The sequence below is a fragment of the Chiloscyllium punctatum genome, chromosome 45 (genome assembly GCF_047496795.1).
Source record: "Chiloscyllium punctatum isolate Juve2018m chromosome 45, sChiPun1.3, whole genome shotgun sequence".
In the NCBI taxonomy this organism is placed as follows: domain Eukaryota; kingdom Metazoa; phylum Chordata; class Chondrichthyes; order Orectolobiformes; family Hemiscylliidae; genus Chiloscyllium; species Chiloscyllium punctatum.
This window is the reverse complement of record NC_092783.1, coordinates 19,069,272-19,095,924: the sequence shown is the minus strand read 5'-3', so window position 1 is coordinate 19,095,924 and position 26,653 is coordinate 19,069,272. Positions and strand designations below refer to the sequence as shown.

At 44.9% G+C, this 26,653-nt stretch overlaps 1 protein-coding gene across 6 annotated transcripts in view; it reads right to left on the bottom strand.

The window, feature by feature from the left end:
- The window catches only part of LOC140467199 (F-actin-monooxygenase mical1-like), a 95,879-nt gene that overhangs the window by 42,890 nt on the left and 26,336 nt on the right, over window positions 1–26,653 (bottom strand). For all 6 annotated transcript variants that reach the window (XM_072563395.1, XM_072563394.1, XM_072563393.1 and 3 more), the window contains exons 4-18: window positions 23,407–23,614; window positions 22,848–22,964; window positions 22,329–22,430; window positions 19,827–19,982; window positions 17,094–17,194; window positions 15,215–15,472; window positions 13,428–13,543; window positions 10,431–10,557; window positions 9,240–9,321; window positions 7,523–7,670; window positions 6,860–7,050; window positions 6,650–6,759; window positions 5,822–5,974; window positions 4,991–5,171; window positions 2,010–2,098 (exon numbers count right to left, since the gene is read on the bottom strand). In XM_072563395.1, coding sequence (XP_072419496.1) covers window positions 2,010–2,098; window positions 4,991–5,171; window positions 5,822–5,974; window positions 6,650–6,759; window positions 6,860–7,050; window positions 7,523–7,670; window positions 9,240–9,321; window positions 10,431–10,557; window positions 13,428–13,543; window positions 15,215–15,472; window positions 17,094–17,194; window positions 19,827–19,982; window positions 22,329–22,430; window positions 22,848–22,964; window positions 23,407–23,614 — 2,139 coding nt within the window. The remainder of the gene's footprint in view (window positions 1–2,009; window positions 2,099–4,990; window positions 5,172–5,821; window positions 5,975–6,649; window positions 6,760–6,859; window positions 7,051–7,522; window positions 7,671–9,239; window positions 9,322–10,430; window positions 10,558–13,427; window positions 13,544–15,214; window positions 15,473–17,093; window positions 17,195–19,826; window positions 19,983–22,328; window positions 22,431–22,847; window positions 22,965–23,406; window positions 23,615–26,653) is intronic.

Sequence of the window (26,653 nt, the reverse complement as noted above, 5' to 3'; positions counted from 1 at the left end):
TCCCTGTGGCACACCCCTGGTCACAGGTCTCCAGTCCAAAAAATACAACCCTCCACCAGCACCCTCTGTCTCCGACCAACAAGCCAATTTTGTATCCAATTGGCAAGTTCTCCCTGAATCCCACGTGATCTAACTTTACTAATTAGTCTACCATACAGAACCTTTACTAAATTCCATGTAAACAACATCTACCACTCTGCCCTCAAACATTTTGATTACTTCCTCAAAAAACTCAAATCAAGTTTGCGAGACACGATTTCCCTCACACAAAACCATGCTCACTATCCCTAATCGTTCCTTGCCTCTCCAAATACATGAACAGTAAATCCTATCTTAGAGGAAAGAAACTCTGCCTCATTTCTGACATAAATGGGAAACACCTTATTCTGAGATGATGCCATCTGCTCCTGGACTCTCCCACAAGGGGAAGCTACTGTTTCTGCCTATCGAGTTCCCCTAAGAATTTTGCATGTTTCAATAAGGTAGCCTCTCGGTCTTCTACATTCCAGTGAGACTTAATTTGACCTAATGGTCTATAAATTGAATTTTTAGTATATCTTAGCATCCACATTTCAAAAGTTTCCATTTTCAACCAGAGATGTTTATTCATTGCCCATTTATCTGAAGCATATGAGAAAAGTAGATCATACATAGCATCTTATGAGAATTATTCCTTGGTAAAAGCTTTCAGATGAGAATTTAAAATGAGGTACAATTTGCCTGGTCAAGGTAGTGAATCCATTACAGATTTTACAAAAGAAGCATGGAGTGTTCCCAGAGCCCTGGCTAGCATTTATTCCCGAATGTATTCGCCTGGTCATCAGTCTCACTTTTGCTTGTGGGATCTTGCTGTGTGCAGGTTGAAAGTTGAACTAGCCTACCTAACAGAGAGTACGCTTCAGAAACAATTCCTTTGAATCAGGATAAAGGCATTCAAAAACATGCCAATATAAATCCTTTTTATTAACTAACATATTTGCTTTAATTTTACATTAAACCCATCTAAGATTGAGTCTACTGGTTTGACTTGGTACCGTCTGAGTAAAAGGTGCAAGGAATAGGTCTTACCACAGTCTTGCATGATAGTAGTCACTGACAGACAGTTACTTTCCCCAGATGCTGGTTCAGGGTAGTTCCCAATCTATCGTGTGACTATTTAAGATTATACCACGGCTTCTTCTCATTTACTGACAGGACGTGGGCATCACATTTATTGCCCATCCCTAGTTGCCCTTGAGAATGTGTTGGTCAGCTGCCTTGTGGAAGTCTACCTGCTGTAAGTAGTCTCACAATGCCTCGAGTGAAGGAGTTTCAGGATTTTGACCGAGCGACAAATCAGGATGGCGAGTGGCTCGGAGGGAAACTTGCAGGTGATGGTACCCGCTGCTCTTGTCCTTCTAGATGGAGGTGGTTATAGACTTGGAAGGTTCTGTATGAGGACCTTTGGTGAATTTCTGCAGTTTAGCTTGTAGACAGTACACACTGCTGCTACTGAGCATCGGTGGGAAAGGGAATGGATGCTTGTGGATGTGGTGCCAATCAAGTGGGCTGCTTTATTCTACACTGACAAGCTTCTTGTGTGTTGTACATATACTGGGTTCTCACTCTGAAGCATCATTCATTTTTTTTTATTGAAATGCCCTGATGTGGCGATTTGAGGAACTGGCAAGGTGAGGTTTCAGCAGTGCCAGGGTAAATCTGCTTGAAACATTGACCTGAACGTTCCCTGTATTTGTAACGACTGACCTGTTGTGCATTCCTAACATGGTTACATCTCAAAACCTCCAGCAATTACAGCTCTTCACTTTTACATTGAGTAGACGGACCTACTCTGATCAGAACTCTTTTACCTGGTGGACAGGGCCTGAGTAATTAAATTCTCACAGAAATAATAAATGTTGTGGCACAAATTCTACGCAAGGAAAGCAGCCAGACAGAGGATGGTTTGTAATTTTAAAAAGATTGTGATAACTCATTCTGAAATTATAATTCATAATTTAAAACATTACCTCTTTTACAAGACTTGGAGCTGTTTTATCCAAATGACTCTGATTGGTGCCAAGCAAACTGGTGTAATGAAGTGTGCAGTAAAATTTACCTAAGGGAAAAGAGTAAGTGATTAATCCTTTCTTCAGAAAGCTAATTGTCCTTTGCAAAGCTCAGTTAGACAAATTAGTCTCCATATCTTCGTCCTGCGAAGATTCGGGGAATGGGTGCATTCTAATGTGAGAATCAGAGCTGTATAAACCAGACAGGACCCACCTCTAATTACTCACTAGAACTGAGCTAGGTACACAAGGCATGCAAGATGTAACACCACCACCCCCTTCTGAGTATTACTCAGGAAACTCCACAGAACAGCCATATGTTGCTGAAGATTGGTCAGACAAAGCTGAGATTTTGACCCCCACTCACCTGGTCAAATAGTCCGAACCAGGGAGAGAGAGGTTTCAGTCTGCAGGTAGGGGAAACAAGGATCAGGACAGTTTTCCAATATCCAAACCCAATCCCGGAGGAAGCTGTCTCTCATTGAACTTTAGACCAGAGTTCCTTCTCAATGATCAGGGAGGCCACTTATCTGTCTCAATGGGAATAGTGGATAGGCTCTTGCAGTTCCTGATGAAGGGCTTTTGCCCGAAAAGTCGATTTCACTGCTCGTTGGATGCTGCCTGAACTGCTGTGCTCCTCCAGCACCACTTATCCAGTATGAGGGTCAATCAAAGGCATCCCAGGTTCAGATGTGCACCCAGCCGGAGAGAATGGTAAGGACGTGGCCATGGACTCGAACAGTCTCATCGTTCCTTCATTGTCGCTGGTGCAAATCTAACAAGTTCCTCTCTGACAGCATTGTGGGTGCGGCCACATCAAATGGACCGCAGCAGCTGCAGAATGCAGCTTTACCAGCCCCTTCCTGAGAGCGTTTAGAGAGATTAGCAATAATTCTGGCCTAGCTAGTGGCCCTCACATAAAGTGAACAAATATTTTAAAAAAGCAAAAACAATTTGGCCGCTCAGCCACTATTAAAAAAAATTCAAAAGCAGCTTGGGGTGAGATGCTGGAAATAGGTGGGCCATAGAGGAAAGCCCACCAGCCCTGTGCTGTACCCTTAACCACGAGCAAGTTGCGTAAGAGATGCCTGCAGCATTGGCACACTGACCTGTCTTGATGTGCCTGTCTGCATTCACACTGGGAAACTGGAGGCAGACTGAAAAGTCCCAATTTCTTGAACTCAACTTTAACAAATGTCTCAACGAGCTTAGTTGGCTGTCCATTGCTTGCTTGCAGTCCTGCTAGCCCCAAACTCAAAAAAATGACCAACGCCACAAACAGGGTGAAGAAACTCCCACACTGGCCAGGTTTGCGAACTTGAGTCCCATTTACTGACGTGGGGCTTGAAAATCCTGCCCTCAGTGTTGGCTTTGCACTTAAACCAAGGGCACGTGGACTAACACCAATCAGTTAGTGGTTTCCCTGCTATCCGAAAGTAGAGCGTTGCTATGAAACCTTATGTAAGCCGAAACGGTGTCAAGTGAAGAAGCAATGTGAAAACGTTAGTGAAAACAGGTATTAATGTAGGTCTTTCGTAAAAGTGAAGTGGTATAAAGTGAACTTTCGAAAAGCGGGGGATACCTGCGCTGGTTTGTGTTGAATTGTGGGTCTATCTACAGGACATGGACTGCAGCGATTCAAGAAGGAAGCTCACCGCCACTTTCTCAAGGGCAGCTAAGGATGGGCAATAAATGCTGACCCAGCCAGTGACACACACGTCTCATGAGTGAATTCTTTTAAAAGTTACTTACGGGATTCCTTAACATTGATAATTCCTATTGTACTTTGCTGATCAGTGTTTGTGATTGGCTCTCAGAACTATCAGTAATCACCTTGACTTTCTCCAAAATCATTGAAAATGATAAAATGACACAGCACAGGCATGGCCATTTGACCCAGTGTCCATGTGCTAACTCTTTCAAATAATTATCCAATTTGCCCTGCAAAAAAAGTGCAGGTTGGTGGGAGAAGACAAAAAGGGAGGGAAGAGCTTTACCACCAGTTGGGAATGTACCCCCAGTTGGGAAATCTCCAACTAGCATTGCTTCTTATTTGAACGAAATGCCACCTTCAACAGGGCAGCCCCCAGTAAGAGGCTCAGTCAGGTGGGGAATTTTCTGGATGTTTGGATGTCTGTAAACTGCTGATAGTCCAGGAGTGTGCGAGAAATCAGAGTCAGGCTGATGACATTCTGTAGGCCTCGCTATCCACATTGGCCCTCATTCTCTCCAAGTAAGGTCAACTTTTCGTTTCCACTGCAGTCCACAATTTAGACCGTGTTTACCTCATAGAGGTGAAAACAAAATTGGTAACGTTGGTATTGTATTTGAGAAAGTGACAATAATCCTGTCGAGGATGAGAGCAGGAAACTTTTCTCTCCATCAAAATTACGCTGCTCGCGACCTCAGAGAGTGCTGAAGATTGACATTGGGCAAGTGAAAATAATCCCCAGAAATGTCAAATCTACAAAGTTTAGAATCACCCATCATGCTCAATCTCCAAAATAGAATATACTTGTAATTTGATACAAGGCTGGGCTGACTGTAGCAAGGGTTTGATGGTAGTCTGCCATCATGGGAGTCATTGTTTAAATGTAGCCTCGTGTGGCATAGTCAAAGCTTCCTCCAGTGGTAAGTATTGCAGTTGGATTGAAATTGGGTGATTAGAATTCAGATTTGAGTAGGCATGGTCCTACAGCACAAAACTGACATGGTGCTGACTGACCATCGGACATGGAGTGACAAGTGATCGCCTAGTGCAGCGGAGCCAGTTACCTCAGATTGGAGCTGGTGAGGGTGAGGCCAAGGCACCTTTACGCTCACATTCACAGTGTCCCACTTGCCTTGGACATTGGATAGCTGTATTGGAATGTGCTGTGGTTCTTTCACCTCAACAATCACAGTGTAGACCAGTATTGAAAACGGCCTCAATGGGTACTTGCCATCTCTGCTGTTGAAAGCGTAGTTCCCGAGCCGCAGGGTGGTGCCACACTGGTGGCATGTGAAGCAGCCACGGTGGAAGAACTGACCCTCGGCGCTGAAGCGTTCCACCACGTAAACACGCTTCTTACAAAAGTAGCAAACCTCACTGCTGCTGGGGCCTGGTGCCTGTCTGAAGGAGCCCTGAGACACAGAAGTACAATGCACATTTCATATCAGTGAACAAGATCAATAAAGGGCTACTTTGCATCTTATATGTATATATATAATACACCCTGGGTTCTGTGCTTTGCATCTAATACATATATATACAATACACCCTGTGATCAATATACTATGTATCTTCCCATATTAATACCATACAATGCCAATAGATCACACATGCCATTTGTCACCTTAGATCCAGGTAATGTCACCAACCAGTTTGAACTGGATTTTGGCTCCAGTTTCTGCCAGGGTGTGTATTTAGGACACTGTTCACTTTAACTGGGCGGGAACTAGAGAGCACTATTTAAGACAAATAGCAAATGGACTAGAGCGGCAATGAAGAGATTTTTTTTGAAGGCACTAGTTGTACCAATGCATGGGAATTGAATGTACACATGAAAAGGAAATAATTGTAGACCTTATGGGGAAAGTGCCTGCAAATGATTGCATCTGTTGTTCGGGGAGGCATGACGTGTTGAATGGCGTCCTATTCTGTAAGACTCCATGAGGTAGGCACACGGTGTGGAACAATACATTGAGAATACAGGGCGATAGGTTTGACATATCCTGAGGCTCAGTGATTGGATCTAGATGAGGTTACAGGCATTGGATGTTGAGGCACTGACCTGTCTGTTAGCTGATTCCACATTGGAGTTCTCCTGGAACTGTTCTGGTTGTGAGCTGCTGCTCTCATTCTCTTGTGGTGAATGTGCCGACGATGGCGAAGCCAAAGTCTCATTTGGATCTTCTTTCAGTAATTGTTCTGATTCAGCATCTGACTAAACACAGATTGAGATTTTTTTCAATGTGAGGTTTTAGTCATTGAATCTACCAAGACATAGGGTTGGATTTTACACATCAGGTGATGACCCAGCCCCACCACCTGTTAAATATTCGAGCTCAGGAAACCACAACCAGAATTTGTTTTCTTTATTGCTGTGCACAATATGGGCATCAATGGCTGGGTCAGCTTTATTGCCTCTCTCGAATTGCCCTTGAGAAAATGGTGGTGAGCCACCTTGTTGAACCGCTCCAGTTCACGGTCATTAAACTATACACTGCCTGAAGCCTGAGATCAAAGCTAGCAGCTCCATGCCCCATTCTCCTCAAGCTGCCAGCCAATCAGCTGGAAGTCACCTCTCCAGTCCCAACAGCACCACCAGAATCTGTGGCCATAGTTGGAACTGCAGGAAAGGCTGGAGTGGGGCTAGTAAAGGTCAGACAGGAAGACCTCAGAGAGGGTTTCAAGGATGTTGTGATGGGAAGCCATAGAGTTACATTTGGCAGAGGCATCCCTATCTGTGAGCACTCCATGGCAGCAGGAGATGGCATCACCACTGAGGAATGAGTAACCACGAATGCATGAGTGACCATTAATTGTGCATCATACTTTCATGGCCTCTGGCAGTTGCTAGGCCTCAAAAGCCCCCAAACATTAACTGATTCTTTTTTACCACGGAACTTCGTTTGTTGGCCACGTTTTTCCGGAGGGTACTCAGGAACAAGAGGGCTGACTTGGCTGATGACAGGGTCATTATCTTCCTTTTATTGACATCATGAAGCTCTGAGAGAGAAAAGGAGTGGAAATTTTACACCTAACCAGAGACCTGGTTGTGTAATTTAGGAATATTCTGAGATCAATAGATACTTCAACGCGAACCCACCAGGAGAAATGTCCTTGAAGAATTCATTGAACTGGGTCAAGTACATGAACATACTGAGCTTGTCAGGGCTGGTAGCTACTTCCATTTCTCTCCCAGTCATTATTGGTGAGATTCCAAATTCCTTTTCTGCGATACTGAATGCCAGTTGGTTATTTTCAGCAACAGATTCTTCTTTAAGACTCTCGAAGTCACTGGAAAAGGAGGAAAAGAGCTCAGTGCAAGGCCTGGACTATTTGCCCTCCTGCATTTGAACTAATTCTGAGATGGCGTTGACAGCAAAGGAATATCAGCTGTGTGGAGCATAGGTCTGTATGTTGTTGTGTCTCCCAGGTACATAGACGAGGAATGACAACATTCCCATTGCCCCTCACAACTGGAGGGCAGTCTAAATGCCTTACAACTTTAGAAATATGCTTGCCATGGTACTAATCTCACATGTAAGCCAACCTGGGAACAGCAAGATCCCACAAATGGCCCTCAGGTTAATGAGGAGGTGTGATTTGACAATGGCAGTTGAGGAATGAATTCTGGCCAAGAACACTGGGTTATGTGATTTACTGACCTTTGGGTTTGTTGGAACTTCGATGCATCACATCACCGAGGGCAGACTATTTTGACAAAAATCAAAAATATAGCATTCGTTATTATCTTGCTGCTACTCACATAAGGTCTGGGCGAAAATGGTGAATCAGAGCACACAGTGCCAGGCCTGTCTTCCAGGACATGGTTAGGTCAACGATCTTTACATTTCTGTAGCTTCTTGTGTGCTGTTGACACCAGCTCAGGAGCTCTTCGTAACCCACACAGGAATCTACAAGAAGCACTCATGGTCACATTCAGTATTCAGTCTGAGAACAGCATGGACAGTCAACAATCCCACTGGTGCTGACTGATACCTAGTCAATTTCTCTCTAAACCTCTACACCTTACGAAGAATTACATATAACATTTTTTCACATCTTTTCACTGCCTTAGTAGATAAAGAGATTGTAACTGCATATCATATAGATGTACACAAGTGCACAAAGGTGCACATGGAAGTTCATGTGCATATTTTACACACATGCATATAGACACTGCAGGTGAAATTCACCTTGGTTGGCAATTATGAATTGCAACTGGTTATATACTTGAAGTCAACAGACAGAAAAGCAGGCAGTGAGTAATGGACTCTTGACTCACAAGCACCGTCTTTACCCATCGGATGGATCCAAATGTCATACCCCACCTCCCATGCACTTCTTACGAGTTCAAAAGTAACAGGCCCACTGCAGTGGTTCCCATTCTGGTTTACACTGGTGAACTCAGCACGGACAAAGCACTGACACTGGGACTGTTGGGTGCAGCTCTATTCCTCACTGGTACATACAGTACGAAGCAAGGTCCGCAGTGCAACTGAATGTAGGACCTAGGAACAGGATTAGGTCATTCTGTCAACTCTGCTCCAGCACTCAGTAAGATCATGGCTGATCGGATTGTGGTCTCAACTCCACTTTCCTGCCTGCCCCAGCAACACCCCCTTCCCCACAACCCTTGCCGATCAAACAACAGTTGAAAACTCAAGGGAGCAGGTTCCAGTATTTTCTGGGGAAGAAAATTTCACGTACTAACTGAAATAACTGCAATGAGGCCGGTATCCTGTCACCAAGTCACTCCTTATTTACTTGTGCACAGTACATTGGCTGTTGCCAGCCAGTTCAGAGTCAGTCCCCTCAACTGGGGAGATTCTGAACGTCCTGGTTATATTTGTCAACCAGGGTTCCCTAACTGGTTAACAACCCCAATCAAGGATCTCATAGTCAACAAGATCCACCTGGTTCCAATCACTATAATAACCCCTTTCAGAGGAACGAAAAATCACCTCACCTCTGACTTAAAAGGGAAGATCGCTTATTCTTAGCCTGTGTCCCTTAGTTCTAGCCTCCCTTAGAAAAAAAAATCCTCCTAGTATCCATTTTGTCTAATCCCCTCTTGTGTGCTGTGATAAAATCCACTGTCATTCGTTTACACTTGCCGATCTAACCTTTTCAAATTTCCCTTGTAACCTTCCATCTCAGAAATGAGAAACTCCTTGACAAAAACAATATGATTCAAGAGGGTAGTAGATAATGAGCCTGCTCTGTTAACAGGTCACTGTGTTAACACAGGGAAAATCACCCAGGTTTCCTCCTCCTCCATATTACCCCACGACTATCACTGGAAAAGGAGCACAGTGCCAGGCTTTGCCTGAGTGACTTTTATGACAGAATAACATATCGACACAGACTGTCAAAGGCCAGGTATAATACGATGTCAGGAAGAATATAATTTTTAAACAAAAGTGAGGGAATCGGACCATTTTGGTAAGTTCCATCTGAGATGGTTTCACTTTGTGTCTTACCACTGCGTAGCATTTTCCCCTTTGTTTGGCTGGTGTCCTTCTCTGTAGCTGTGCTCCTTCCCACATCATACAGATGCTGCACCTTCAGCGGATAAATTAATTGATAAGTTATTCTGTGTCTCGGGTGTAACATAATTGAACAGTCACAAACCCAAAATATGTCCCTTTCCGCAGGTACTGCCTGACCTGGGATGCCTTAATGGTATAATCCCTCAACTTGCCATCAGACCTGAATGTCAGTTATCAATTCACAAGCCTGCAACCCGTCCTTGCAAGTAATACAAAATATTTTCAGTGGATGCACCACAATAAGGACATCCAGGGCAGGTCAAAGGTCACTGAATCTGGCTATTGTATCATGCCTAGTTAGGGAGAAGCTGAATTGTGGAGCTACTGCAAGGAACACCACAGTAAGCTGCTTGCCAGCTCCCTATGGGCACAGACGTCAGTTCCACACTCACAGCACTTTGCTGCTTTTAAAGTGCACTTTGTTTTTCCTCATTGTGTGTGGGCCTCCCTGGATTACACATCATCACTGACCTGTGAGGGCAGCCGAGTTGACTCTGGATAGCAGTAAATCTTGAAGGCCTAAATGTTAATGTCCCTCTCTTGACTTCTATTTGACCCAGTCCCAAGGACAGAAGAAGTTACGATGCAGACCCAATCAGAGGAGACAAAGAACACATTATAGGAGCTTCTACCAGTTTTTAAACTTACAGTCATGAGAATAGAAGTAGTAAGGGCAGGCAGTATGACTCTCAAGAGGGACATTCCCTGGGGAAACATCAGTAAAAAACATAGTAATCCCTGGAAATGAAGAGAGCGTACTGGACTGCTATTTTGAAGTCAATATGTGTCATTCACCAGGCTGACTCGTTTAGCTTTCAGTAGATCATGACTGAACTCCTAGATCAGCCCCACTTCTCAATGCAAACACCACATCTCCTGAACCCCTTCAAGTACAAAAACCTATAATTCTCGACCAGGAATGGATTCGTCAACTGAGCATCCACAGCCCTCTTCCGAAAGAGAATTCCAAAGATTCAGAAACCTCCAAGTGAGAGGACTGTCCTCAGTTGCAAATAGACGGTGCTCCTCCTCCCGCATCTCACAAGCCGTAGACACCCACTGTCCCATTACTGACCCCACGTGATTGATGAGCATTGTCAGAACACGGTGCAAGGCACATACCTGGGTAGGTTTGAAGTAGCTGAGGTTGAGGTTGGGATAGCGGGTTTGTGGATCGATACTGTACTGACTAATGTTCTTGTTTGTGTTCTCAGGCGTGGTCTGTGACAGCAGCTGGTAGATACTTTCTCTGGAGAAGAACATTCAATAAAGATTGCACTTCATGGGGGAGACATTTGCTGGATTTATAAAGCTCAATCATAGAGGATACAAGATGAGAATTCTTTTATTCTTTCACAGAATGTGCACTTTGCTGGCAAGTCCAGCCCATCCCCAATAGTCTTTGAACTGATTGGCTTGCTCAGCCTTTACAGAGGGCAGTTCAGAGTCAACCACATTGCTGTGGGTCTGGAGTCATATGTACCATACGGGTAAAGATGGCAGATTTCCTTCCTTAAAGAAAGTTGGTAAACCAGAAGGCTTTTAACAACAATTAACTTTAGTTTTGCGAGATTACTGAGACTAGCTATACAATTCCTGATATATTAAGAAAATGTATAAGACATAGCGGGATTTGAATCTTGTTCCCAGAGAATGAACCTGGTCTTCTGACAAACACACCATTGCTTGATCATCTCTGAAATGCAACTTGAAAGCTTGTGAGATTAAATGAACCAAGGTCTTGCAACAAAACACAGCCAACAGTATTTGACTGTGACAGACTCAATTCCCATTTTTCATGAGGTCTCCTTTTCCAGGCTCAAAGGATAGCTATAACTCTGCCTCATTTCCTCAGTGACTGATACAGTGACTGTGTACTCTCCATTTCTGAGATCCGAGATCTCATCGCCTTGTCTAATCAGTATTATCCCTGATCAATACCCATAAAGCTCTCTCCCCTCAGGAGGTGGAAGGATAGATTACCCACTAGTATCAATGCAACTGAAGCAATATGATCTGACCACCAGTTAGAGTTAATGATCTCCCTATCACTTGGTGATTTGTGGATCCTCACTGGGGTTCGAATTCAGTTGCTGTGCTCCTCATGTTACAACAATGACCTTCATTGGCTGTAAAGTGCTTTGACACACCTCGAGGTTGTATAAAGTGCTATATCAATGCAACTTCTCTTGTCCATTCATAAAGAGCTGAGAAGCTTTGGTGTTGCTTCTCTATGTCTGGGCCAGTAGTTATTGATTTACAATGATTTTCCAATACCATTTCTTCCACAACGACAGATTCACTGCCTGGTTTCATAAATGGTGCTCTCAGCACCTCCCCCAGGGAACCACTCTTTATGATGATAAGGGAGTTAGACAAAGGAACATAATATCCCCTAAAGCAGTCAAAAGGTGATGACTGGGACATACATGATCAAACGATCACATATACACAGTGGGGAGCACAGGTCCTTTCTTATAACTCATTCATGGGATGTGGCATTGCTGACTGGGCCAGCATTTATTGCCCGTCCCTAGTTACCCTTGAGAAGGTGACAGTGAGCTTTCTTGAACCTGCAGTCAATAGGTAGACAAGGGCAGAGATGCGTAAACCATTACTTGTAACATCCTTCAGTGTTGCTGAGTCATTGCCCAGGAACCTCTGCCCAACCTCACTGTTGGTGCCTCTACACCCTAAGACTGCAGTAGTTCATATTATTGTGTTTGGTATGCTATGCAACTGTACTGAGATACACAAGATAACCCAAGCCTGACTCACCCAACATTCACAAACACCAATGGAGAGTTTAGGAGCACAATTTCTTTTAATATTTGTTCACAGAATGTGGACATCGCTGGTTGGGCCAGCATTTATTGTCCAGTGCTAATTGGGAAAGGTAATGGTGAGCTAACTTCTTGAATTGCTGCAGTCTTTGGCGTTTGGAGCACTCACAATGCCGTTAGGGAGGGAGTTCCAGGATTTTGGCCCAGCATCGCTGAAGAAACTTGTAGGTGGTGATACTTCTATACCTCTGCAGCCATTGGTTTCACAGTTGGCAAGTTTGGAAGCACTGGTGAGTTGTTGCGGTGTGTTTTGTAGATGGTACACCCTGCTGCACTGTGTGTCAATGGTGAAGGGAGAAAATGTTGAAGATGGTGAATTGAACTACTAATCAAGTGAGCTGCAGTGTCCTGGATGGTGTCAAGCTTCTTGAATGTTGTTGGGACTGCACTCATCCAGGCAAGTGGGGAGTATTTCATCACACTCCTGATTTGATTGGTATCACATCCACAAGCATCCATCCCCTCCATCACGAACATTCGATAACAGCAGTGTGTGCCTTAAATGCACTGTAGAAATTCACCAAAGGTCCTCAGATAGCACTTTCCAAACCCACAATCACTTCCATCTAGAAGGACAAGGGCAGCAGATACATAGGAACACCACCACCTGCAAATTCCCCTCCAAGCCAATCACCATTCCGACTTGGAAATATATTGCTGTTCCTCACTGGGTCAAACTCCTGGAGTTCCCTCCCTCATGGCATTGTGGGTCAACCTACAGCACATGGACTGCAGCAGTTCAAGAAGGTAGCTCACCACCCTCTTCTCCAGGACAGCTGGGAATGGGCAATAAATGCTGGGCAGACAGTGACACCTATGTCCCATGAGTGAATAAAAGAAACTTATGCCTTATAGATGGTTGACAGGGTTTGAGGAGTCAGGAGGTGAGTTACTCATTGTGGGATTCCCAGCTTCTAACCTGCTCTTGCAGCCATATTGATATGGCAAGTCCAGTTCAGTTCTTAGTCAATAATAATCTCCCAGGATATTGATAGTGATGGATTGGTAATGCCATTGTATGTTATGGGGCAATGGCTAGATTGTCTGTTGTTGGAGACTGTCCCTCACTTCCCCTTCGCCCACCCCACATGCAGACACAAGGTCATCTGAGTCTTGGGTTGAGCCTAGTCTATATGCCCATCCAGCTGCATTTCTTCATTCACAGTGGGCAAGGAATCCAAACCTTAATGAAAACAACCATCATCAGCTCAATGAAAAATTAAACAGCGTGGAAAGCATATAAGTGACAATATGTTCAAAAGTGTTTCACTCCTACCTCTCAGCCAGGAGCTCCAGAGGGGTGGTCCCCATACTCCACTTCCGCACTAACCATGCAGCGTCAAACGCTGCAAGGAATCCACGTGCAATGCCAGTCCCTAGTGGCCAGAAGGGCTGAAAACAAAAGGAATTTCAAGAACATGTGGTAATTAATTTATTTACATTCTGCAACTTGTGTGTTCATCTTATCAAGATAAATGACAGACTACAGAAAGACATGGCAGCACAGTGGCTCAGTGGTCAGCACTGCTGTCTCACAGCGCTAGGGACCTGGGTTTGATTCCAGCCTCACGCGACTGTCTGTGTGGGGTTTGCACATTCTCCCTGTGTCTGTGTGGGTTTCCTCCGGGTGCTCCAGTTTCCTCCCAAAGTCCAAAGATGTGCAGGTTAGATGGATTGGCCATGCTAAATTGTCCATAATGGCTACAGATGTGTAGTTTTGGTGGATTAGCCATGGAAAATGCAGGGGGATAGAGTGTAGGTCTGGGTGGGATGCTCTTTGGAGGGTCAGTCTGGACTCAGTGGGTCAAATGGCCTGCTTCCACACTGTAGGGATTCTGTGAAGGCTTAGAAAGTGCTATTGTCAACATGTCTCAGGTCCCTTTGGCTTAGATTTGAACTGAAGACCTTGCTGAAAACTGGGCTGGTGTCATTGAAGTAACAAGGAATCAACGATTCTGCTTTCTCTACCCCCTTCCCAAGTTAAGTGAGACCCACTCAGAAAGGGAAGTGGAGAAAGGTTTCAACTTGCAGACTGAGTCCACAAATTCTGTGAAGACCCCACCCATAAGTTGACCTCAGCCAGGATGGTATGGTGGGGGCAAGTTAGCAAGAGGCGTGTTTACGTCTGTAGAATAAACCTGCCTGGAAAGCTAATTGTGGACCTACAGAAAGGTGGTTTCCAAACAGTCAGCTAGAGCAAGATTGTAGGTGTGTGTCGGTGCCTGTTTGTAGAACCATTAACGTGAACAATACCGTATGACACTGGCTGACCTTGAGGTTTAGAAAGGGTATAGAGGAGGAACACCAGGATGATTGCTTAGGCCTGAAGATGGGACAAAAGAGTTGATATTATTTCAAAGCAGCGTAGACTTAAGTTGAATTTCAACAAAGTTTTTTTTAAGATAATGAAGAGAATCGATTACGTTTTGAGTTGACATTGTTGCTCATTTTAAATTGACTAAGGAGGAGAAAATGGTGCAAATTTCAATTGCACAAAGTCAGATCCACATTACAGATGAGTAAGTGCCCCTGATCTAGAGAGCAGTGAAGCACAGGAACAGGCTGCTGACTCGTACGGTCACCAGCTCCTCAGTTAGTTTCTGTTCCCGAAGAAAAGATTCAGAGAAGAATTTCCCCAAAATGTTGCTTGCTTTGATTTGGATTTTTGATTTTTCTGAAAGATAGGGTGGTGGGGGTTGAGATACAGATATTACGAAGCACACAATATCAAGGGTTAGATTTCCACTGGAGGGAATAGCCCTTCGTATTTGCCCTCAAATGCTGACATGGGGGTAGCAGAGGGCAACTGGTCCATATGAAAGCACGACCCAGCAAAGACTAAATTCCTTCTGAAGAACAAAGAAGATTAGTCAGAGCTGTTTTAAACCCCGGCCCTGTTTTGAACATGGGAGATTGTAATGGCAGGCAGTCAGACCAGTGGTGACATGTCGGATCAGTCTGTCTGTGTGGATTGATCCCACAGGACAGACCAACTCCAGTAGACATATAAAGCTCAGTAGGTAGTCCCAATATAAGATCTTATTGTAACCAGCAAGCACTCACCTCCACCAGGCAGTCTCCCACCAGGGCGACTAGTAACCGGTGCCCGTGCCGTTCTTTCACCAGGGCGGCATTCTCTGCCCGGTACATGCAGGTGAAGTCAAACATGGCCACGTCTGGCTCCCCGCGGTGATTCTGGGCAAATTCCAGGTGCGGAAGCTGGTACTTGGTGGCGAAGTTGGCAGCTTCCTGGGCGTAGGAGAGGAGAGATTTCGAACAGACGTTCTGTGGCGACAGCAGGGAATCTGCATCTTGCTTGTCCTGTCAAAGTGAGGTTGGTTAGTCAGGGACCGTTATTCCATTGAGAACTGCCAAATCACCAGTAGAAGTACTGCAAAGGGCTGTGGCTGATAGCTTGGTGGGTAGGGGCTCTCCAAAAACTGAGTACTGAGCCAGACAGATCAGCCTCAGCTGAACCTATGGGGGCGATACCATTGTCCTCAGTCTGTTTGCTTTAGCTGGTAAAAGATAAATGAGCCAGTCTGGCTCGCCCTCTACTGACAATGTGTATCGATGCTGAGCAAAGAGAAGCTGGTACAGGGATGCCATTGGTGAAATACTCATTGTGAGGTGCCATGACTAAGAGCTGGCATCAAGATAGAACTGGGGAAGCATCTGTCCATATATGGCCTTCATCAGTGGCATCCTGGCACACACTAGACATCACTGAGGAGGGGAGCAGATACCACCAATCTATTGCTGGGATACTACTGGCCTTGTGAACATCCCCTTTTAAATTATGTGAGTAAATCCCGGGATTTGCTCAAAGACAATTGAATCGGGTCGATGTTGATTAATTCCAGTTGGTGACTGACCGTTATCTTTACTCATGTATGCCATTAAGATGTGATGCTGAGTAAGATTTCAACCAAGTTTGGTCAGGCGCTCTCAGAGCAGCTTACTGACAATTTCCAGGGCTCCCAATATAAGGGGCAGTGCTAGAGACCTCTGACGTCTTTGGGCAATTTGGAACACAGTACCTTCGCAGAAGGTTCCAAGGGGTTGGAAGGGATGCTCGAGGCTGCTTCGAGAGAGGACAGATTAAATAGGCACAAAAAGAAAATTCTGAGGAACATTCTGGATTAATTGCTCCATGATCTTTTTCAGCTTCCATTTTATCCTTCTAAAGTTGACCTTTTGCTCATTGCTGTTTTGCATCACTGCTATTGAAATGGACAATATTGAGAGGATGAAGCCCCCAAGATATGTCACCACTCCCATCTAGATAATCTACTCAACCATCATGAAAGGAACCATAAGTACAGGCCAGAAGCCTCTGTATCACTGGACAGGTCATCATCAGGTGAGGATAAAACTGAATATGGGTGATAATGGACCCCGTGGTCAAATAACTCAGTCAGAAAGTGTAGTTAGTGCTGGAAAAGCACAACTGGTCAGGCAGCATCTGAGGAGCAGGAGAGTCGACATTTTGAGTCGACAATGATCTCAAAACGTCAACTCTCCTGCTCCTCGGATGCTGCCTGACCGGCTGTGCTTCTCCAGCACCACACGTTTTGACTCTGATCTCCAGCACCTGCAGTCCTCCTAGTCAAATAACTCAGCATGTCTCAGTGCCAAGGTGTGCCTGCGTACTTGAGGTAGGTGTACAGGCCTACAGTGCCTACACCAGGACAAGGCAGCACCACCACAAAACAATTGTTCTCAGGCAATAACACAAATGGGCAACAGTGGTCTGGCACACTTTGTTGAGAAACAACTGGAGCAAGTCGAAAAGAGAGGCCAATTTACCATCACTCAATCGACACTGCTGGCTGAAAGAATCATCAACCCCTACAGTACCATCTTCCAGTGACAGATTCCCAACTTTTATGACAGAATGAGACCCTCAACGCAAACACACATGAAAGTAAATAGGTTTCACCTGCTCAATGACACCATACTTCAGCAGACTCTGTTTCCTTGCAGTCATCACAAAATAGTGAGTGTCATCCTTGTAGTAAACGATGTTCTCCAAGTCAATCCCTGAAGGTGAACGGAGATAATTTAAAAACCACTCATGGTGTACACTGGGTAGGTGTGGGGAAGGGGAGGGTTAATTTGAATTGCTCGCATATTTCAAACAGAAACCAGCTTAGTTTGAAGAGCTAGCTGCAGTTTTTAGTCATGCACACAGATGGGAAATTCTTACTCTCAGCTCTCACATGGACAAGGTGTCCAAGCATTATCAATGAGAATGCCTCATCTACTCAGCCCAGCACTTGCCAGAGGGAAACACAGTTTTCTATTAGCTCCATCACTCAGAGCTTTGAGATACTCACTTGACTCATACGCCCTCTATTGCACCTTTAGATTACAGAAGATCTGGAGTGGGCAGAGGGTAAAATTCCAATTTGTTTTTGTCATAATCCCCAAGCTCACATTTGTAATGTATCTGAGGTCCATGCATAACCACACGTTCTCCCTGCCCTCGGCACCCAGCCTCCAGGTCTCACAGAGTGTTGTGACCGCCGGAAATAGCAGCAGCAGAACGCAAGGGATGGGTTTACCAATGTACCAGATGCCAAGTGAAAGGCAGGGCGTAATGTGTTGGGGTACAGGCTGGCGATGGTCATGAGGTTTATGAGGATGAGGTAGAGTGATGAGTGTAAAGAGAGCAAGAAGGTAGGGAGGGGGCTGGGTGGGTAATGGGGGAGTGAGGAAAATGGTGCTGTGTTGTGTGGGGGGGACAAGAGGTAATGTCATGTTGGGGAGTGTGAGGGGGCGAGTGGGACATTTGTAGAAGGCAAGGGTGGGGTGGGTATTGCACTGGTAGGGGGAGTGAGTGCTGAGTGTCGCAGTTTAGGAAGCAAGGGCAAGTGTCACATGGTACAGAAGACACATTGTGTGGGCAACTGTTGGGTATCCTATTTGCGGGGGCTGGGGAAGAAGGAGCAGGTGCCACATTTGGGACGGTTGAGGTATGGGATGGGTATGGTCATAGCTGATGTTAGTTCAAACTCCTTTGATAGAGTCAAACAGAAACAGACCCTTCGGTCCAACGTATCCATACTTTCCCAAACTAAACCAGTCCCATTTACCTGCATTTGGCCTCTGAACCTTTCCTATTCATGTACCTGTCCAAATGTCTTTTAAATGTTATAACCGTACCCATATCTACTATTTCCTCTGGCAGCTCGTTCTATATATGGACCACCCTCGGTGTGAAAAAGTTGCCCTTCAGGTTCTTTTTAAATATTTCCCCTCTCATCACAAAATTATGCCCTCTAGTTTTGGACTCCCCTACCCTAGGATAGATACCTTTGCTATTCACCTCATGATTTTATAAACTTCTATAAGGTCATTGCTCAACCTTCTACGCTCCAGTGAAAAGATTCCCAGGCTACCCAGCCTCCCCTAATCACTCAAACCCACCCGGCCCCGGTAACTATTCTCTGCTCAGAAGGTGAAGTTGAAAATCCAGCAACTGCCAGCTTCCTTTTCTGTCAGGGAAGATCACCCAGACATCATCAAATGATAACATGGGCGGCACAGTGGCACAGTGGTTAGCACTGCTGCCTCACAGCGCCAGAGACCCGGGTTCAGTTCCCGCCTCAGGCGACTGACTGTGTGGAGTTTGCACATTCTCCCCGTGTCTGCGTGGGTTTCCTCCGGGTGCTCCGGTTTCCTCCCACAGTCCAAAGATGTGCAGGTCAGGTGAATTGGCCATGCTAAATTGCCCGTAGTGTTAGGTAAGGGGTAAATGTAGGGGTATGGGTGGGTTGCGCTTCGGCGGGTCGGTGTGGACTTGTTGGGCAGAAGGGCCTGTTTCCACACTGTAAGTAATCTAATCTAACACTAGACTGGGTGATTCAGCAATGATCGTTACATGTTGAGGAGTTAGATTCCATAAGGGTTATCATGGCAGCTTGCAAGCTGAGGCGATGGAGATATGCACAAAGGGCACCTTTGACAGAGATGTACTTGAGTGATGACTGTGTTAGCGGGCAATGGGAATCCCTGAAAGAAGCCAAGCGATTGAACTGAGAATCACTACAGGCAAGTAGGAACAGGAGGCCATTCAGCCCTCAAACCTAGTCCACTATTCAATTATAGCTGGTTTGACCTCTGCCTAACTGCTCTGATTCATTTGCCTAACAAAAATCTATCAGACCCCACTTTCAAAATACTCAGCCTCACAGCTTTTCAAGGAGTGGAAAGTTTCTGATTTTCACTGCCATTCATGTGAAGAGGTATTTCCTGCCATTACCCCATGAAAAGCCCAATTCTAATTTTAAAACTAAGTGCCTTGTACTGGAAACTGTCCTCAAAATGTAACTTCTCTCTAACCGCTCCTTAAATTAGTTTAAACACTGCAAATTGTTCATCTCTCAAGTTTCTATATACAAGGGAACAGAAGCCTTGTTCACCCAACCTGGGGTTGAAAGCTAACCATTCTTGTTGTGGGATGAATCTTAAGGCACAGAACTGGAACCTCAACATGGTCAGTGCAGCTGCTGCTGTGAGAGAGACATAGGTTTAACTCCCCTGAGCCATCAGTGGAGTGTGTAATGGGGGAGTGAGGAAAATGGTGCTGTGTTGTGTGGGGGGGAACAAGAGGTAATGTCATGTTGGGGAGTGTGAGGGGGAACTCCCTTGTGGGGTGTAGGTTCCTGACCTGTGTCCTTGCGAAGCTGTTGGAAGAACTTCTGGTTGTAGAGGTAAGCGACTCCACTGATTTCCTCAACCTTGGCCTCTGCTGTGGTGTTGTAGTTGATGAAATTAGCCGTGATCCCAATCGCCAACTTCCCTCGCATCTCCTTCTTCTTGAACCCTACAAGTTTCACAAACAGAACTCACTGAGACAACTTGATGGCACAATGCTGACTACCCCTTAGTGGGTCATGGCACACTTCCACCGTGCCTGCGAAATCTAGTGCCAACCGAGTGGGCACCCATTCTCGTCGTGGCTCAGTTGGTAGAGGGTTTACCCCCGAGACAAAAGACTGTGGGCTCAAGTCTCAGTCCAGACTAACCTGCCACTCCAGCCTGGTGGATCTCAGAGATCCCATGGCACTGTTTCAAGGTGGTCATGAATGTTTTCTCGTTTTCTCTACAGCACTGGAAGAGAATATCTGTTCGTCATCACATGGGAGCTTGTTTTCCACTATGTTATTGCTGCATCTCCTTTAGCACAACATTTCAAAACCACTCATCGGCTGTAAATTGCCTCAGGGTACGCTAAGTTCATGAACGGAGCTATATCAATGCGCAATCTTACTTTTAAACTCTCAGCCAATACAGAGTTGATTGACTTCAGCAGCAGAAGTATCAGAGTCAGGATTCCACCTTCTCATCCAGGGACAGAGCGCGTATTACAATTTGTAAGCAGGTAAGACTAAAAAAGCATGGAAACAGAAACAGAGATAGTAATGTGCCCAGGGAGTACTGTTAGGTCTCAGTGCCTGATGGTAACTGGGGTGCTGTGATCAGCTGATCTGGGTGAACTTGAAGGCCCAATGTCTCACAGCCAGTGTCACCTTCAGTTCCTTGTCTCTGCTTCTTCCCCCATTGGGATTAAGGCTCAACAGGAGCTGACAACCTTCCCGAATACCTTTTCTGTCTGTCTCTCTGCCTGAAGAGTCACAACAAACATAACTATTTCAGCTTGGAGTGTGTGATACTGCCGCACTCAAAATACAAATCCTCTTCCATACAAGCAGAATGCATTGACCCCCCCCCGCCCCCCGCCCCCTTTGCAAGCTTACAGTGCTCAACTAACAACTGAACAAGTTGCACCATACTTTGCAAGGTTTATCAAGCACTACTTCCCCACTCATGGTGAAAGTGTGGTTTGTGTGTCACTTCCTATCCAACAGTCTCACTAAGGCTATCACACATCAATGCTTCAGCAGATTCACACAGGACACATGCAGATCCACTTAGCCCCTTATGTTGTTTGAGCATCTCTAAGTTCAGTAAAACTGCTTTCCTTGTGGTATTGCACACAGCCAGCTGGATGACCAGGTGCCTGTGTAACATGTTCAATATTCTGCTAAACTTCAGCCATTGTTGTGTTGAGAATTTTTGAAAAATATCCATCAGCACTATTCTGCTGTGAACAGTTATAACAACAGGACCAAGGTTTCAGCTCATTACTGTGTTTTATTAATTCATTCTTATGCTATGAGTATTGCTCAGCCATTTATTACCCTAAAGGACGTTAAGGGTTTTGACAAGGGTTACCAAGTAGGCTGGTGTGTTTTAAAATCCAGAAGTTTTTATTGAATTCAAATTTGACCATCACCCATCTGTGGCAGATTTGAACTAATCTGCCCAGCCTGTAGTCCTTAGATTACCAGTCTATTGACAGTATCACTCCACCATCATCTCCAGCTGTGATCGAAGCACAAAGGCTGACACTGTCATTCGAGACCATCCCTCCATTTGGACTAGGGCCCAGGACCAGGGACCAAGCCCGGCCTCAGGATTATAAACTATAGCCAACAGCAGGAATATCAGATTCTCTGTGGTAGTGATTGAAGGGCTAGAACCTTAAGGGACCTTTCTTTCCAGGCAAAGAACCGTTCAGAAGGAGAACTCAGTGTTTCCTTTCAGCACAGATGAGACAGGCAATAGGAAATCGCCTCATGCATCTTTTTCCTCAGTCAGATTGCTCATCGCAGTTGGAAATGGGAAACTCTTGTTGGCAACTCAAAACAAGGCTGTGAAGTGTAGAAGGATAAACAGAACTTATCCCAAAGGCAGATCATTACAACAAACTGTGTTCTATGGTCTAACAAACAAAAATGCAACTTTCAATTTGACCTTTCCTTCTCAATTTTAAGTGTAAATTATTCAGCCTCTTGGGTGAAATTAATGCTTTTTTTTTGCAATAGTGATTACACCTCAAAGTATTTCACTGGTTATCAAGTGGGATATTCTGAGGTAATGAGATGTGCCATATAAATTGAAGTTCATTTTTCATTCCAAATGCGTTTGTTCGGGGAACTCAGCAAATACGGACAAACTGCCTCTTGTTCCACATTTATTTCTTGACCCATTCTTTATTATTTTCAAGGTCTTGGACACAAATTTCAAGAAATGAATGCAAGACTTAGGGCGAGTCAGCAATTCAAGTTGTGTTTTTTGAGTGACCGATCCTATTGCGTGGTCTTACCTTCAGGGACATATTTGCCTCCACCAGCTGAAACAAAGACATCAAACTCATACTTGGACAGTGAATGGCCAGTTGGCAGAAGATCAGCTCGCCATCCAATCCCTGTAAAACAGAGACAAAGAAATACATTGGGATTGATTTATGAAATGAATACCAAGGGCTGTGTCTTATAATGTACCCAGTGCAGACAGAGAGTGCAGATGGTATGCAATAAAATAGCTAAACCGCATAGATTACTGTCTAATTCACCAACGCTTTCCCTCTACCATGTACTAGATGTATGAATTATTCTACCATGTATGAATTATTATTACATGTTGGTCTCACAATTGCCTTTCCTCCCCCCATTCATGGGTTAATTTACCAATGGGATATTGAGTTCTTGTCCTGTGCCATCCATTCACAATGAATGGGCTCTGTGATCAGCGGGTACGGTCATGGGTTAATGATGCCCACCACATAGTCTCATGTCACTGGAGGTGTGCAGCAAGCTCCCTGCCTATCACGCCACATCTGTACCTTTCTCCTTCTGATCTTTCGGAGGCTTTATGAATCCTTTGTATTCCACGTTGACATGGACTTCCACACCCAGGATGAGAGCCACCTTCAGCAGAATTAGCTGCAATTGCCGGATGCCTGTCACAGAGGGATTGAAAAGTTGGTTACCCATTGGAGTCAATCACTGGAAAGTTTTCAGTGATGAGGAAGATAAGTTACTGGCAGTAACTCTCTACAGAATTAATGCAGTATTTCCAGATTAGTACAATGGAGGGTACATAGGTTTGTCTGATCTTACAGTAGGATAAAAGGCCAACATAACATTGAGGACAGAAGGGTATCTACTATGCTTTACTCTTCTATGTTCTATATACAGGGAGCCCAATATACTACAGGTAAAGTCCCTGTGCACAACATGTCAAATTCAGGAACATAGTCCTGTTACTTTTATACTAATGTTCTGAAGCCACACAAAGATTTGAGACATCCTGAGGTAATTTTAGGGAAACATTTTGCATTTTTATAGACCCTAAGTTCCTAAGTTTTACCCCACTCACATCGTCTGTCTCTCTGAACTTACTGATATGGTCAAGGGAACCGGAGCAGAATTTTCCATAGAACTTCTTGGCTCCAAGAGCTCGCAGGTCATGGATAGTGAACGGCCAGAGGTGGAGAACATTGTTCCGTGAAAAGCTCTCCCTCTTCTCCACAATGACCACTTTGGCGCCGAGAAAGGCAAGCTCGATGGCAGTGCGCAGCCCACAGGGACCGGCTCCTAGGACCAGAGACTGCAAGAACAACAATCGCAAGGTCAGAAACCTACCAGAAGACCAACAAAATCTCCAAGGGAGTATAAAAAAGTCTGTTTCTAACGCAATGCAAATCTACAATCACTAGTTTCACACTCTAACAGAAAGTGAGAGATGTCCAAGGTGTTTATACACCTGATGACTCCCATTACAGGATCAATAAGTGAAAGTGAATGACTAAGGGCAGCACCAAGAGCTGTAATGGGAGGCACCACTGAAACACAACAAGGGAAAACAAACCTGCAGGATTTAGGAAAGGGATCCTTCATTTCACAAGGGCTTGGGTAGACACTACCAGCAGAACTCCAAATGGTGTGGGCCTCCTGCTCATGGTCCATATTGCTGGCACAAGACATAAACCATGACAGAAAAGTGGGATGTCATCCAGAAAAGATTTCTGCACTCATCATAGGGGGTGTGAAGGAAAGTTGGTATTGGTGTAGAAGATCTACCATGACCATGTTGAATGGTACAGCTGGCTCACAGAGTCCTAAGGCCTACTGCTGTTCCTACTTCTATCATACTTTGTACAGTTATCACTGTCACATTTGACTTCAGACCTGGTCTGACCCAACTCAAGACAAGTCCATTCCAGTCTGTTTAAACCTGACCCACCTCACTTGCTAGAGGAGCAAAACAGTTGTCATTATTTCCATCTGAAATGTCTAAACAGCCATTGTTTGGCACCAATGACTAATGAAGTGTGTGTCTGGATGCAAGACCCGATCCTTGTGTATAATCAAGGAGCCAATAGACATTAGACAATAGGTGCAGGAGTAGGCCATTCTGCCCTTCGAGCCTGCACCACCATTCAGTATGATCATGGCTGATCATCCTTGATCAGTATCCTGTTCCTGCCTTATCTCCATAACCCTTGATTCCACTATCCTTGAGAGCTCTATCCAACTCTTTCTTAAATGAATCCAGAGACTGGGCCTCCACTGCCCTCTGGGGAAGAGCATTCCACACAGCCACCACTCTCTGGGTGAAGAAGTTTCTCCTCATCTCTGTCCTAAATGGTCGACTCCGTATTTTTAAGCTGTGTCCTCTGGTTCAGCACTCACCCATCAGTGGAAACATGTTTCCTGCCGCCAGAGTGTTCAAACCTTTAATAAGGGCTGGTAACATGAGGGCAAACCCCCTAACACTCAGGTCAATGAGGACATGGATTGAGGGTTCAATCCTACACATTACTTACTCTATTTCTGAGGCCATGCTTTCAAGTGACTGAGCTATCCACTCAGTTGAATCAAAACAGCAGCTCAAGGAGATGGAGGCCACAAATTGTCAAACAACTAATAGCATCAGTATTAATAAATCATGGCTATAAATAATCTGAGAACATTCAAAGTTAGGGAAAGCACCCCTTATAAATTCTCTCATCTGAAAGCAATCTTTCATGCACACATGAAAGTTTTGAGCTTCTGCAGACTGAAGCTCGTTCTGGTTTCTATACTTGCTGCAATTAAATAGTAATATGGGCGGCACGGTGGCACAGTGGTTGGCACTGCTGCCTCACAGCACCAGAGATCTGGGTTCAATTCCTGCCTCAGGTGACTGTCTGTGTGGAGTGTACACATTCTCCCCGTGTTTGCGTGGGTTTCCTCCGTGTGCTCCGGTTTCCTCCCACAGTCCAAAAATGTGCAGGTCAGGTGAATTGGCCATGCTAAATTGCCCGTAGTGTTAGGTAAGGGGTAAATGTAGGGGTATGGGTGGGTTGCGCATCAGCGGGTCGGTGTGGACTTGTTGGGCAGAAGGGCCTGTTTCCACACTGTAAGTAATCTAATCTAACACTAGACTGGGTGATTCAGCAATGATCGTTACATGTTGAGGAGTTAGATTCCATACTAAATCGGCCTTAGTGTTAGGTGAAGGGGTGAATGTAGGGGGGTGGGTTGCTCTTTGGAGGGTTGATGTGGACATGTTGGGCCTGTTTCCACACTGTAAGTAATCTAATCTAAGAGAAACTGATGATGAATTGATCAAAACAAAAAGAGAAATGTTTCGCAAATCAAAGGGGGAGCCCAGCTTCTTTCTGCAGTGTTCCCTCAAAAATCGTTAACATTGCAGGTGAGTGTAAAAGGTTTGAGATGCAGTTGCTGCATTAGCCTCACTGGAAATGAAACTTTGCTGCGTTACTGAAAAATACACTTTCCGTTTTTTTTATCTGTATGCATCAGGACACGTTCCTGAATGTGCAAAGAATTCCACTGACAACCAATCCTGGATTGCCAGTTGGCTCACTGTGTTGTGCACTTGTGTGTCCTGGGAGCACCACCCCCACTCCCCCCCCCACCCCAACCCCCCATACATTAATACAGAAGGCTGTGTTCTTCACAGACAGAAAGAACATGTACACACGCACTTTCATTTAAAGCAGGCCACAGCCATTCTCTGGTTTATTCCTCAGAGTAACACTTTGAACAATCTGCCAGTTTAAATTTAGCAAAGCTTGGCAGTTGACTATCAGTCATCATCTAACTGGTGCACTTTCCATGTCAATGCCTCTGCAATCAAGAGTCCAGTTGACAACCAATTAGCATTGTCCTCTCATACAGTATAAATGTTTGTTTTCCCATTCAGTTGGTGTTCTTGCAAAGTATCCTGACGAATGCACCACAAAATGTTTCTTTTCTCAGCAATATTCAAGTTCTGCATTACCAAATTAGAATTTGCAACATCCTAGGTTGAAAATAAAATTGTCACAAATAAAAAAACAGGAAGTGGTGAGGGTAGGTAGAGCTCAGACATAAGGGGTTATGAGGGGGAAGAGGCAGGCAACAGATAGCAGAGAGTAAATCCATGTGAGGAAGACTGTTTAATAGTAAGGCAGAGAAAGGGAGGGCAAGCAGAAGAACTGGCAGAGATACTTCTCCTGCATCTACTGAAGGCGTAACACCTGCCCATTTACCACCCCCCTCCTCAGTATCCAAGAGTCTAAGGGCTCAGGCTTGGAGGGCCGAAGGGCCTGTTCCTGGGCTGTAAATTTTCTTTTTATACCTTCCAGATGAAGCAGCA